Source organism: Cebus imitator, unplaced genomic scaffold, assembly GCF_001604975.1.
Source record: "Cebus imitator isolate Cc_AM_T3 unplaced genomic scaffold, Cebus_imitator-1.0 Scaffold216, whole genome shotgun sequence".
Classification (NCBI taxonomy): Eukaryota; Metazoa; Chordata; class Mammalia; order Primates; family Cebidae; genus Cebus; species Cebus imitator.
Window position 1 is genome coordinate 213577 of NW_016107531.1, and position 15175 is coordinate 228751.

Here is a 15175-nt window from a genome sequence, read left to right on the forward strand (position 1 = left end):
AGTAGCTGGGACTACAAGCGTGAGCCACTGTGCCCTGCCACAAGAGGGTTTTTTGTTGTTGTTGTTTTAAGGAAATTGAAAAGGAGATAGAGGAAAACCAAGAGAAAAAAAAAAACAGTAGCATGACAGAGAGAAGAGAGGAGGCAAAAAAGAGACAAAGGAGAGAGAGGCACAGGGTGGAGTGGATGAGCCCATTAATGAGAAAATTAGCTCATCCTTTTAAAACCATCAGATCTTAAAAAGAATAAAATAAAGAAAATTAGCTCATCTTTGTTGCTCTAATTAGGTAGGGTCAAAGGCAAACAAGGGGAACAGACTCACAGTCATTGAGTTAGATATGAAATTGGGTAGGGGAAGAAAGCAAGGAAGGGGAGCAGTACCGCCTCAATTTCTTTGTTCATCTCATCTTTAAGGATCTTGTTCTCTTTGTCACAGCGTTCTAGCTGGGCAGCTACTTCATCAGCCTCCAATCTGGTCTTCATCACCTAGGTCCAACAACAGATGGTTCATCTTAGGCAGTGCCACATTTTGGAGAAATCCATCTTATATACTCAACCCTTCCTGGGAGTGGCCTGGTAGGGAGCCCCCAGCCTGATTGGGGCAGGGTGAGCACTGCTCAGAAGGGCCAGGGCCCCAGTGAGGCCTACCTGACTCTTATAGTTGTCAATCATCCCCTCGTAGTTCTTCACTGAGGCCTTCAGCTGCTGGACCTCAAGGTGTGACTGGTTGAGCTTGTCCTCCATTGGGGCAAAGCTGGCCTGGAAGGGATGGCTCATGAGTAACCCACAGGAAGGCTCTGCATCAGGTGGCACTCTTACCCTCAACCCTCTCCAAGGAACCAGCAAAGGAAAGGCCCTTTATTTTCTTAATTTAAATTAAATTAATTAATTTTTTTAAAGAAGGGGTTTCACCATGTTGGTCAGGCTGGTCTTGAACTCCCAACCTCAGGTGATCCGCCTGCCTTAGCCTCCAAAGTGCTTGGATTACAGGCATGAGCCACTACGCCTGGCCAGGAAAGGCCCTTTACCTACACAGCACTTTCCCTGAGTAGCACCAAGGAGCAGTTAAGACTCCTAATGTTACCATCTCAAGTGAATAGAGATGCAAATAAATGACTTCTGTTTTTTCTTATTCCCAAAGCAATATATAATCGTTAAAGAAAATGTAGATAAAACCAAGACACACTAATCCTAACGCTTAATGACTTGGGATATAGCTATAGATCTATAGCTGCATAACTTTTTCATTTCTATCAACAAGAATGAGACTATACTATACTTACTGCTATGTAACATACTTTTTCTCCACCATGGGATCTGCCAGGTTACCAGGTTATATGTAACATACTTTTGATTTTTATTTATTAATTAATTTTTGAGACAGAATCTCGCTGTGTTGCCCAGGCTGGAGTGCAATGGCATGATCTAGGCTCAGTGCAACCTCTGCCTCCCGGCTTCAAGCTATTCTCCTGCCTCAGCCTCCTGAGTAGCTGGGATTACAGGCGCACACCACTACACCCAACTAATTTTTTCTATTTTTGGTAGAGACAGGGTTTTACCATGTTGGCCAGGCTGATCTCAAACTCCTGATCTCAAATAAGACACTTGCCCCACACCTGGCCATAACATACTTTTTAAATTAACAACATGTTTGGGAGGCTGAGGCAGGTGGATCATGAGGTCAGCAATTCAAGACCAGCCCGGCCAATATGGTGAAACCCCGTCTCTACTAAAAATACAAAAATTAGCCGGATGTGGTGGCACATGCCTGTAGCCCCAGCTACTTGGGATGCTGAGGCAGAAGAATGGCTTGAAACTGGGAGGCAGAGGCTGCAGTGAGACGAGATTGGGCCACTGCACTCCAGCCTGGGCAACAGAGTGAGACTCCGTCTCAAAAACAAACAAACAAACAAACAAAACAATGTGTTGTGAGCTTCTCAAGTCAATAAATACCCTCTCAACTTATAATAGAAGTGGGTATTTAAAAAAATAAATGTATTCCTATAAACCAAATACTCATCTTAGATGGGACAATATAAATCATGGTTTATCAAATGAATAAAAAATAAGTAGTAGTCACTTAAAAGAGACATGAAGCTTAGAAAACTGACCTAAATAGATGTCTGTAAATATTGTTAAATCAGAAAAGCAAGTGACAGAATAATGGATGGATGAATAGATGTGTATGTGCTTGATATGTTAGTACTGGGGGAAAAAATCTAGAAAAATGTATGTTCATGGCTAGTGGAGATCTTCACTTCTATATCACATTTCTGTAATGTTTTGAACTTTTACTATGAGCATATTTAACTTTTATAATTACACTAAGAAAGGCTGGGCACAGTGGCTCACACCAGTAATCCCAGCACTTTGGCAGCCAAAGGCAGATGTATTGCCTGAGGTCAGGAATTTGAGACCAGCTGGGCTAACATGGGAAAACCCCATCTCTACTAAAAATACAAAAAAATTAGCTGGGCGTGTGGCAGACGCCTGTAATCCCAGATACCTGGGAGGCTGAGGCAGGAGAATCACTTGATCCTGGGAGGTGGAGGTTGCAGTGAGCCGAGATTGCGCCACTGCACTCCAGCCTGGGCAACAGAGTAAGACTCTGTCTCAAAAAAATAAAAAATTATACTAGGAAAATATACAAACATCATTTTGAATGGCCACACTGTAATACACTATACAGATGTACCGTACTATAACTAATCCCCTAAATAAATAATTGTTGGCTTAAAATTTTTTTGTAGAGATGGCATCTTGCTGGCCTCAAGTAGTCCTCCTGCATTGGTCTCCCAAAGCACTGGGATTACAGGTGTAAGCCACCATGCCTGACCTCCTCAATAATTGTTAACACTTAGATGTTACTTTCAATTTATCTGACAATTGCAGTAAACAAATGAGATACTACTACACTCCCACCAGAGTAGCTAACATAAAGTAGACACACAATACCAAGCGTTGCCAAGGAAGCAAGGAGCAACTGTTATCCTTTTACTTACCACTGACAGGTGTATAGATTTGTTCAACTACTTTACTATTCAGTAATATCTACCAGTAACTACTATTCAGTAGCATCTAATAGTAACTACTTTACTATTCAGTAACACACTTTACTATTCAGTGACATCTACCAAATATAGACTTATGCACACCCTGTGATGACCTGGAAATTCTACATCAAAGTATATAAACAATAAAGATGCACCAAATGTGTACACCTAAAGACATACAAAGATGTTCACAGCAACACTATGGAAACCCAATGTCCACTGACAGTAAAATGGAGGAACATACTGTAGTGTATTCATGTAACACATACCCTAGAGAGCTCAGGATGGAAAAACTGTTACAAACAATGGGGCTGACTCAACAAATGTGTAGAGTAGAAGCCAGGCCCAGGGGTATTCAAACTATTCAAATCTCTAAAGTTAAAAGCAGGCAAACTAATCTGTGGTGACAGAAGACAGGCTAGCAGTTACCTTTACAGGAGTATTAGTAACAACAAAGGTCACTAGGGTGCAGGCAACGTTCAATCAGAATGATAGATGGACAAAGTATATTCACTTTATAAAAATTCTAGGATCTGTGTAGTTTTCCGTATGTTATTTTCCCTTAAAAGCAATCTTAACAACAAAAAAAACAAAATCAGTGAAAAAAATGAAGCTAGATATTACTGCCCAGATCGACAAAAAAGCATGATCAAACTTGTCTCTGAAATTTCAACCTCTGTTCAGGTGCCTCTCGCCCCTGGCAGGCTGGAAGAGGGTATGGTGAGGTTATGAGCTAGGGCTCCAGAGTCAGACTCGGGTTCAAATCTCAACTCCGGTATCTCCTAGGGCAAAGTCTTAGCAAGAAACTTGACCTCTCTCTCAGCCTGTTTCCTTATTCTCATTTCTTTTTTTTTTTTGAGATGAAGTCTCGCTCTGTTGCCCAGGCAGCAGTGCAGTGGCGTGATCTCGGCTCACTACAACCTCTGACTCCTGGGCTCAATTAATTCTGCCTCAACCTCCTGAGTAGCTGGGATTACAAACACACGACATCACGCCCAGTTAATGTTTTTGTATTTTTAGTAGAGACAGGGTTTCGCTGTCTTGGCCAGGCTGGTCTTGAACTCCTGACCTCAGGTAATCTGCCCGCCTGAGCCTCTCAAAGTGCTGGGATTACAGGCATGAGCCACCACATCTGGTCGCTTATTCTCTTTTCAAATGGAGATACTCATCACACTACTGGGAGGCTGGACAGTTTAAGTGAGAATTAATGCCTGTGAAGGGGTCCGGCAGGCCCCCAGGAGAGCCAATGAGGTGGCTCTGAAGGAAGCCAATGTTAACCTCAAAGTGAGTCTAAATCATGTGTGCAGGCTGAGTGCGTCATGTTAAGCATTTCACATGCATTACCACATGCTCACAAGGACCTCATTTCCTCTTCCTAAGGAAGAGGCATGGAATGTTTCACTCAGGTCCTACAGCCAGGAAGAGGCAGAGTGAGGACTTGAATCCAAGCTTTTCTTTCTTTTTGACACAGAATCTCTGTTGTCCAGGCTGGAGTGCAATAGCGCAATCTCGGCTCACTGCAGTCTCTACTGGGTGATTCTCCCAACTCAGCCTCCTGAGTAGCTAGGACTACAGGCGTGTGCCACCACACCCAGCTGCTTTTTGTATGTTTTATAGAGACAGGATTTTGCCATGTTGCCCAGGCTGGTCTTGTACTCCTCCTAGGCTCGAGTGATCCACTTGCCTTGGCCTTCCAAAGTGCTGGGATTACAGGCCTGAGCCACTGTGCTGTCCACCGACACTAGAATGGAGGACTATACTGTGGTGCAGTATCTAGGCTTTTCTATCTCCCTCTTAGTCAAGATGCCCCCAGCCCCACTTAAGACAGGACCCGGTCATCAGCTTGCTGGACCCCACCCGGCTGCCTGGTCCCCAGCTCTCACTGCGAACCTTCAGCCTCTCATTCTCCAGCTTGAATGCAGAATACTCGGCAGTCTGACGGTGTAGTCTCTCCACCAGGCTATCCCGGTCTTCCCGCATCTTCTCCTCCAAGGTTTGTTGTTGGTTTACAAGATCTGTTACCCGGCTGGAAGGTCACAAAGTGAAAGCACACAGAGAGAATCAATTACACAGGTTCTAAAGAGCCTGGGTCTTTGTGTGGTGTGAGACCAAGTGTTCTCACCACTAGACATACTGCCTGCCTGCTCCCCAATCTCCACACTGAGAAGCAACTGTGCTGCCCTGCCTTGGCACTGCTGCTGTCCCAAGCCTGACCCACCTCGGAATGACGTCCTTTAAGATGTGTCTCCCATACCACTCCCTCTAACAAATCATCTACAATTCAACAGTAAGCAATGACTTATTAGGAGAAGTGTGGGCTGGGTATGGTGGCGTACACCTACAATCCCACTGCTTTGAGAGGCCAAGGCAGGAGGATTGCTTGAGCCCAGGAGTTGAAGGTTGCAGTGAGCTATGCTTGTGCCATTCCACTATAGCCTTGGTAAAAGAGTGAGACATTGTCTCCATTAAAAAAAAAAAGAGAGAGAGGGATGTGGACCCATCTTGATCCTCTCATAGGGCCAAGATAGTCTTTGAAGGCAAGGACCAGGGATCCCTTCCCAACTCCCTATGACACCTCCCTGAATCTCTCTGCCTATCAGATCTTGGTGTTAGGACAGACTCTTCTGGAGTCCCTTTCTGGACTCCCAGGCTGGTGGTCAGGGTTTATCACCCAGGCATTCCTCTCCAGCAGGGCTCTGAGCACTCTGGGCTTTTGTCCCCCTAGCAGGGGGCTGGTGCCATGATTGGCTCATTCATGTATGAACACTCACCTAGCACAGGCAGGAATGGCAATGAGTATGGTCTGGGAAAAGGTACAAGTAGAGAGAAAGAAAACAACTCAGGAGCCAGCTGCTTACCCCACCAATCCCTTCTGCTCCCTCCTGCTCTCTCAGTCACTGAGCAAGGCTATTCAGTCAAAGAGTAGATACTGTGGCTTCAAGAGGAGCCCTGGGGCTCACAGGTGCTTACTCTTCTATCTTGACCACAGACCCATCATAAAATCTTTGCACAATATGTGCTCTCAGTATTGACCAATTACAGTCCACCACTGAACAATAACTAGACCCAAGCAAACATATCAGTTTGCTGGCAACTCCAGTTTACCTGGCAAGCTCCTACTCATCCTTAAAAACCCAGTTCAGACTTCAAGACATCTCGTGCTTGACCCCTCACCTGTACAATGTATGCTTCTGTCTTAATTATCTATGTTCTCCTAGTAGACAGAAAACTCCCTAAGGACAGCACCTGGCATAGAGCCTGGCACATACCAGCTTCTCAGAACATGTCTGCTAAGTTGAGTTGAATATAGTAAAAGAGACTTTCCTGACCTGGGAGATTAAATGAGCTCCCCTATGACCTATCCTTAGTCCAGGGAGTCGATGCCTCTTGTAGCCCTATCTCCTCTAGAGTAGAAGGCAGGAAATGCATGTGTCTTCTTACTGCTGTAACCCTGATGGCCAGCACACAGCAGCTTGGTACCTCGTAGATGCTCAACACATGATTTTCCAATTAATGAAGGAACAAATGAGAATAATGGAATGGTCACTGCTCACAGTTCACCAGTGGCCAGAAAGGTGTCAGCTCAGTCACTTGCAACTTGGGGCCCCCTTTGCCCCCTACTCAAATGCCATACCACTGACCTACTGACTGGCAGGCACTGGCAAACAGCTGCTGTCCCTGGGCAGACAACAGAGAGAAGATACTTGGGTCACCATCTGCCCCATTCCCTAAGAACAAGAATGAGGACACCAGGGTGCCCCATTTCCCATACTGTGTAGATTGGGGACAGGCTCAGGACCAGGTGCCAAAGTCAGACCCATGCCTCTGTGACCAGAGAGGCCCAGCCCCTACCCAGTGCCTGATAGTAGGGTAGGACCCCAGGACTAGGGCCAGAGCCTGCACCCCAGCTCCAACCAGAAAGCCCAGCTCAGGACTGCCCGCATCATACCCCAGTGCAGCCCCCAGCCCAGAGAGTACACACAATCAGCCACATGGCCTTCCCTGAGCCACCAGGCTCCTCCACCTGCACACGCAAGTCCCTCACCCTGAGCCACCAGGCTCCTCCACCTGCACACGCAAGTCCCTCAACAGCCCCACATTCCTTCCCCTTCTCTAAGACATACTCATTCAGGACAATAATTTCCAGCTCGAGGTCTCCCTTGTCTTTTACGACTTGGTTGTAGCGGCTCCTCCAGGACTCCAGGGTGGATAAAGCTTCAGCAACATAAAGATCCTAGGAACACAGGACAACAGGGCCTGTCAGCCTATTGTCAGTGCTGAGGCTGCCGGGAGCTGGGAGTGGTTTCATCCTAGGTTGTCTCTCACCCTGGTATCCTAAACCTCACTCTGCAATTCACCTATCTGGAGGGTGCTGGGAGTGACAGTGGGAGCCCAGCTAGTAGTGCTCCCAAATTTCTGGCAATCAAATGCATCCTGTTTGCAAATCCTTTCTTAAATCATTCTCACCCACAAAGCTGACATGGCTGAACTCTCCTACAAAGCCTCCAATCATCTCCAGCCACCCACCCATCCAGATTTTACCCATTTGATCCCCTTAACTTCCTCTCCCTCCTCCCCAGCCATCCACCCTTTCCACCACTACCATCCATCATCCACCCACCCCTCCACTACCCATCTGGCCAACCACCCCTATACCATCACCCAGCCCTCCTCCTCAGGGCAGGTGAGGAGCTGGGCACCCCGGGCCTGTGACCTTGTCGGCGAGTTGCACGTGCAGCTGCTCGGCGTACTCCTCGCTCTTCTCGGCTCGCTCCTTCTGGGCTCGGATGGCCTTCTTCAAGCTCTCTTTGTCTCGGTCTCCCTTCTGCTTCAACTCCTTCAGCTGCTCCATGATGGCCTCCACTTCTGCCTTGTGCTGATTCCCACTGCGCTCCAGATTCTGGAAAGGGGAAGGGGTGAGACAGAGAGGGAAAGGAGAGACAAGAAGGCCATGGGAAGGCAAAGCAGAGGACGAAGGAGAAAGGGAGGAAAAAGCAAGAGCAAAGAGGGAACGAGGAAGAGAAAAAACAGGTGTTCAGCTGTGTGAGGCTCCCCTAACTCGGACCAGAGACACAGTCCCTCCTAGCTCTCCACAATACCTCCCTGGATCTGTCAGCCCACGGGGTCTTGATATTAGGTCAGAACTGCTCTGGAATCCTTCCCTGAACTCCCAATCTTGTGGTCACTCAGAGAAAGTTCCTTGGTCACTCAGCAGACCTATGACTTCAGAGGACCCCTGGGCTACAAAGAGATCATCCCTTTCCCTTGGGTAGTTAGGAGAATTGAGGGCTTAAGGGATTAAGTGATAGGCCTGGGGGCATGACACACAACTCCAACACATCTGGGAAGGATGCCCAATACCTCCTGGGTCTCTGTCCATTGCTCTTGCCACTGTCCTAGAGTGTCTCTGAGGCCTGAGTATTTTGTCATCAGCTACCTCAGAAACCTTTGGAGGCATACATCCTGAGTGTGATACCTGGGCCAGGCCACTATCATCAAATTGAAAGGCCCCTGCCTCTTCTTTCCCCACTTGTGGGGCCACTAGGTACCTTGATCTGCATGCACAGGCGACTGTTCTCAGCCTCTTTGGACCGAAGCTGTGCCTGCAAATGCCCACGCATGGACTCCATGGATTTAGAAAGCTCAGAGGCTGTCTTTGCTTGAGCCTGTGGAGAGACAGAGAAAGTGACGAAGGCACAATTTTTTTTTTTTTGAGACGGAGTTTTGCTCTGTCTCCCAGACTGGAGTACAGTGGCACAGTCTCAGCTCACTGCTACCACCACCTCCTGGGCTCCAGCAATTCTCCTGCCTCAGCCTCCTGAGTAGCTGGGGTTATAGGCGTGTGCCATCACACCCAGCTAGATTTTTGTATTTTTAGTAGAAACAGGGTTTCACCATGTTAGGCAAGCTGGTCTTGATCTCCTGACCTCAAGTCATCTCCCCACCTTGGCCTTCCAAAGGGATTACAGGTGTGAGCCACCACCACGCCTGGCTGACAATTTTTTTTTTGAAGAGATAGGGTTTCACCTGTTGGTCAGGCTGGTCTTGAACTCTTGACCTCAGGTGATCCACCCACCTCAGCCTCCAAAAGTGCTGGCATTACAGGTGTGAGCCATGCGCCCAGCCATTTTTTTTTTTTTTTTTTTTTTTGAGATAGGGTATCACTCTATTGCCGAGGCTGGAGGGCAGTGGCGTGACCGCAACTCACTACAGCCTCAGTCTCCTAGGCTCAAGCAAGCCTCCCATCTCAGCATCCACAGTAGCTGGAACTACAGGTGCATGCCACCACACCTGGCTGATTTTTAAATTTTTATTTTGTAGAGATGGGGTCTCCCTGTGTTGCCAAGGCTGCTCTCAAACTCTTGGCCTCAATTAATTCTCCTGCCTTGGCCTCCCAAAGTGCTAGAATTACAGGCATGAACCACTGCACCCAGCCCAGAGGCAGGATTTGAACACAGCTCTCTGCATATCCATTATGCTCTACTGGCTCATAACAATGCACAGCTGCTGGGGACAATACCTTCTCACATTGTATTTCCTGAAGGAGCTCTTCCACCTCCTTGTCCTTGTCTTGCAGCAGCAACAGAAGACGCTGGGAGAGAACACAGACTGTCAGGTGCCCCCTTGGGAAGAGCAAAGAGGCCCGGCCCAGGGAGGAGAGAGACTTGTGAGTGCCTGGCCACTGGGGTCCAAGGTCCTAAATACATTGACCCATGTCAGAGATCCTGGTAGGAAGCACCTAACATATGCATAAAAAAATTTTTTTAAACAATGAATATATATTTATTTTGCAATTTAAGAACAGTAACGCTAATTGCAGAAAACACACCAAAAACAATCCTCCAAAGAAACCCCGTAATCCCTACGCAGAGATAACCACTGCTAATGCACGTTAAAAGTCATACGCTCAGCACAATAGGAAGGTTAAAAAAAAGTCATATACCTAGTTTGTTCCATAATCTAAAATCTCATGTTTACCACAATGTGATTAAATCTTCTGTATCTTTTGAAAGAGCGGCTTGACGTTTCAAATTACTGATGTATCATAATTTTTTTTTTTTTTTTTTTGGAGACAGAGTCTTGCTCTGTCACTAGGCTAGAATGCAGTGGTGCAATCTTGGCTCACTGCAACCTCCAACTCCCGATTCAAGTGATTCTTCTGCCTCAGCCTCCTAAGTAGCTGGAATTACAGGCACGTACCACCACACCCGGCTAATTTTTGTATTTTTAGTAGAGATGAGGTTTCACCATGTTGGCCAGGATGGTCTCAATCTCCTGACCTTGCGATCCTCCTGCCTCAGCCTCCCAAAGTGCTGGATTACAGGCATGAGCCACCGTGCCCAGCCTGATGTATCATAATTTAACAAGGGCTCCTGAGCTGGGAATAGGTTTAGGCATTATCGCTGAGCTTGCTGCTTGTCTACTCCTTCCTTGACTAAGCGTCAGAAGCCATAGGCCCCACCTTGGGAAAATGGGCCTCCATCTCCCTCCCCTCTCTTAGAGACTTACGAAAGCATTAATACGGCAGAGGCTCCAAAAAAGTCTTGGAAGAAGCTGTTGAACTTTATGTTTGGGCCAGCCTATGGTTTCCCAAATTTAATTGGCTATGGAACCTCCCCTTTGGTTTCCTGCACCCATTAACATCTTGAGGAACTTAGGGATCCATGAATACACTTTGGAACATGGTGTTTTAGGAGAGATTCCTAGAATTAGGATTACTGAGTCCAAAGGTGTGTACTTTTTGATGGCTTTGAATCCATGATACAAATAAGGAAATCCAGTTTTAACAGACACAGATGATTTACAAATCCAACATTATTAGTACCCTCCCTCATGTTGGTGTCCAGTTTTGTGGCTCAAGGTCAAAAGTAACTAACTAGACAAGCCTATCAGAACAGGCAGGACAGGGAGACATCAGGCCATTTTACAGATCATGAAACTAAGACCCAGAGAAATGCTCCAGACCCTCCTGCCTTGATCCAAGCACCTCTACACTTTGTAGCGGATCTGTCTTGCCACTTGTACCCACTACAGTAGATGGGGAAGCCTTAGTTACCGCTTTCTCAGAGTCGGCCTCCGCCAGCCGTTTCAGTAGTGCTCCTTGTTGCTCCATTAGTCTTTCAGAATCCTTCAAAGAAAGGAAAGGAAAGGAAAAGGTCAAGTCATTAAGCAATAAACCCAGCTATCTACATTTTATTGATTCTTTACCTTCTCCAAAAAATTGTATTTTTTTCTTTAAGAGTCTTGCTCTGTTGCCCAGGCTGGAGTGCAGTGGTGCGATCATGGCTCACTGAAGCCTGGACCTTATGGCCTCAAGCCATCCTCCCATCTCAGCCTCCCAGCTAGCTGGAACCACAAGCATGTACCACCATGCTCGACTTTTAAAATATGATTATTATTTGTAGAGTTGGGGGGTCTCCCTGTTTGCCCAGGCTGGTCTTCCTGGGTTGAAACCATCTGCCCGCCTTGGCCTCCCAAACTGCTGGGATTACAGGTGTGAGCCACCACACCTGGCCCAAAAAACTGTATTTCTAATTTGAAAAGTAATAGGTGAATATATTCTCACTATGAAATAGTGAATGCTAATAAAGCTACAGTTCCTCCTGTACCTACCTCCAAACCCTACCCGACTGCTATTAGTTTGAGGCGTGTCCTTCCCACTCTTATTCTCTGCATTTACAGAGAAATACTGTATTTCTCTGTATGGAAAATACTATACAGAATTCAATACTGTATTGAAATAAATAACGTTTCTCTGTACTGAAACAGTATTTTGCTGCATCAAGAGAAATACTGTTTCTCTCTGGGGGAAGGAAAATAATATCATATTGTATTTATGCGTTACTTGATTTTTAAAAACAACTTTATTGAGATATAAATTTGAACACCATTTAAAATGTACAGCATAGTGACTGTAATTAATGATGTATTATATACTTTAAATCTGCTAGGAGATCTTAAGTGTTTTCACCACACACACAACAAAAAGGTGATGTGTTAATTAGCTTGTGGTCACTTTACAATGTATATGGGTATCACATCATCACGATGAACATCTTAAAATATATACTACTTATGTTTGTCAAACATACCCCAATAAAGCTAGAAGAAAAAATAAAGTGTACAGTTAAATGGCTTTGCTATATTGTTATTAATTTTTTTTTTTTTTTTTTTTTGGAGACGGGGTTTTAATCTTATTACCCAGGCTGGAGTGCAATGGCGCGATCTCGGCTCACCGCAACCTCCACCTCCTGGGTTCAGGCAATTCTCCTGCCTCAGCCTCCTGAGTAGCTGGGACTACAGGCACGCGCCACCATGCCCAGCTAATTTTTTATAGTTTTAATAGAGACGGGGTTTCACCATGTTGACCAGGATGGTCTCGATCTCTTGACCTCGTGATCCACCCGCCTCGGCCTCCCAAAGTGCTGGGATTACAGGCTTGAGCCACCGCGCCCGGCCTTTAATTTTTTTTAATTGTGGTAAAATTGGGAGGAGGGAGGGAAAAATAAATTAATTAATTTTTAAAAATTGTGGTAAATTTTTAAATTTTTTTTATTTTAACCTTTTTATTTATTTATTTATATTTCATTTTATTATTATTTTTTGAGACAGAGCCTCTCTCTTTTTGCTCAGGCTGGAGTGCAGTGGCGCGATCTCAGCTCACTGCAACCTCTGCCTCCCAGGTTCAAGTGATTCTCCTGCCTCAGCCTCCCGAGTAGCTAGGATTACAGGCATGCGCCACCACGCCCGGCCAATTTTTGTGTTTTTATTACAGACGGGGTTTCTCCATGTTGGTCAGGTTGATCTTGCAACCTCAGGTGATCTGCCCGCCTCAGCCTCCCATAGTGCTGGGATTACTGGCACGAGCTACTGTGTTCAGCTTTTTTATTTATTTATTTTTTAGAGACACAGTCTAGCTCTGTCACCCAAGCTGAAGTGCATGTTGTGATCATGTATCATAGCTTACTACATCCTTGAACTCCTGGACTCAAGTGATCCTCCCACCTTAGCCTCCTCAATAGCTGGGACCACAGGTGTGCCCCAACATGTCTGGCTAACCATTTTTAAGCATAAAATTCAGTGGCATTTAGTACATTCATAATATTCACAGCCATCACCACTATCTAGATCTGCAACATTTTCATCACCTGAAAAAGAAACCCTGTACCACTGAGCAGCCATTCCCATTCCCTCCCACTTCTGCCCCTTGCAACCACTGATGTGCTTTCTGTCTCTAATATGCCATGGCATAGTTACCCTCTCCCTGTCTCTAACATGCCATTGTCATTTTTAACCACTCCTTACCACCTCCGGACAATGAGGCTGTTCGCATGTTTTGCAACTGCAAACACTGCAGCAATACACATTGCTGGGTATATACAAAGTGCCTGTCTAGGACTGATACCAAGAAGAGGAATGGCCAGGTCAGAAGGTCTGATTTGTGGCTAAAATGCCCTGCAAAATGCCTGCACCAATTCACCGGGCTACAAGCTGGACGTGGAAGGACTCATTTCCCGGCATTCGCCAGCACCAAGCAGCAGCCAACCTCTGCCTCGGTTGGCAGTCTCTGCCAACAGCATTCCTGCTGGTTTCATTTGCATTTTTCTAATTACCAGTGAGGATTAGTACCCTCTCATATGAGCCATTTGGGTTTCCTCTTGGCCCATTTTCTCACTGGGCTGTGTCTTTTTGACTGTCCCCATTCTTCCTTGGCACCTGAACAAAGTTTCCCTTGAAGGAGAGACACCTTGTTCACCCTCTCCCACTCAGACCCATAGATCCCCTTCATAAGCCCTTAAAGGGCTCTTTGGTTCCCAAAGTTTCCTGGGGACCTAGGAACTGAAATAAGACAGTATTATGGTTTCTCTGGCAACAAGCAAAGAACATGGACAAAAGGCTTGGCCATGGATGCAGAGCCTGAGGCTGTTCTCACTGCCCTCCAGGCCTCCCCTGGGGCACTGAAACCACTGCCCAACTCTTCTGCCATCCTCTGTGCATGAACTCACCAAAGCCCCCTACTCTAAGAGCCATGCACTATCACCACCCCATCTCACAGAGGAGGAGAGTGAAGGCAAGTGAGGAGAAGTGAAGGCAAGTGAAGTCACACAGCTGGATGTGGCAGCACTGGGTCCTGAAGCCAACTCAGACTCCAGAGCCAGAGCAGTTCCCCACCACACTGAGTGCTCCCCAGTAAGCACCAAGATGGTGAGGCAGCCCTGAGCATAGATGGGCACCAAGGAGCTGAGCCTAGACTGAACAGGAAATACAACTTTTGGGTGGGATTTCAAATTAGCTGACCCTTCATCTCCAATTGAAGATGGGACTCCAGGATGATAGACGCTAAGAAACCAAAAAAGGAAAAAACTTGCTAGAGCAAGAGGCTTTTTTCTTTTTGTGAGATGGAGTCTCGCTTTGTCACCCAGGCTGGAGTGTGGTGGCATGATCTCAGCTCACTGCAACCTCTGCCTCCCGGATTCAGGTGATTCTCCTGCCTCAGCCTCCCGAGTAGCTGGGACTACAGGCGTGCACCACCCATGCCAGCTAATTTTTTGTATTTTAGTAGAGATGGGGGGTTTCACCATGTAGCTAGCCCAGGCTGGTCTTAAACTCCTGAGCTCAGGCAACCCACCCACCTCGGCCTCCCAAAGTGCTAGAATTACAGGAATGAGCCACAGCACCCAGCTTTTTAAATTTTTTGAGACAGTGTTTGGCTCTGTCATCCGGGCTAAAGTGCAACACTTTCAAAAGTCAAATTGAGCAGATCACTTGAGGTCAGGAGTTCGAGATCAGCCTGGCTAACATAGAAAAGCCCTATCTCTACTAAAAATACAAAAAATTAGCCAGGCATGATGATGCATGCCTGTAATCCCAGCTACTTGGGAAGTTGAGGCAAGAGAATTTTAACCCAGGAGGCAGAGGTTGCAGTGAGCTGAGATTGTGCCACTTCAGCCTGGGTGACAGAGCAAGACTCTGTATCAAAATAAATAAATAAAGGTTCCCTCTGAGGGAAGGGAGACAAGGTTATTGCAAAATGATACACCAAAGGGATTCAACTATGTAGACACTTATTTTAAAAGCTGAGCAGTGAGTATAACACTTTATATTACTTATTTTACACATATA

The 15175-nt window shown here is 46.2% G+C and overlaps 1 protein-coding gene across 19 annotated transcripts in view; it reads right to left on the minus strand.

The window, feature by feature from the left end:
- The window catches only part of ODF2 (outer dense fiber of sperm tails 2), a 47682-nt gene that overhangs the window by 7856 nt on the left and 24651 nt on the right, over positions 1-15175 (minus strand). For all 19 annotated transcript variants that reach the window (XM_037745881.1, XM_037745877.1, XM_017548966.2 and 16 more), the window contains 8 exons: positions 11109-11180; positions 9573-9644; positions 8602-8718; positions 7767-7952; positions 7177-7286; positions 4943-5078; positions 648-758; positions 381-485 (listed from right to left, as the gene is read on the minus strand). In XM_037745881.1, the coding sequence (XP_037601809.1) occupies positions 381-485; positions 648-758; positions 4943-5078; positions 7177-7286; positions 7767-7952; positions 8602-8718; positions 9573-9644; positions 11109-11180 (909 nt within the window). The remainder of the gene's footprint in view (positions 1-380; positions 486-647; positions 759-4942; positions 5079-7176; positions 7287-7766; positions 7953-8601; positions 8719-9572; positions 9645-11108; positions 11181-15175) is intronic.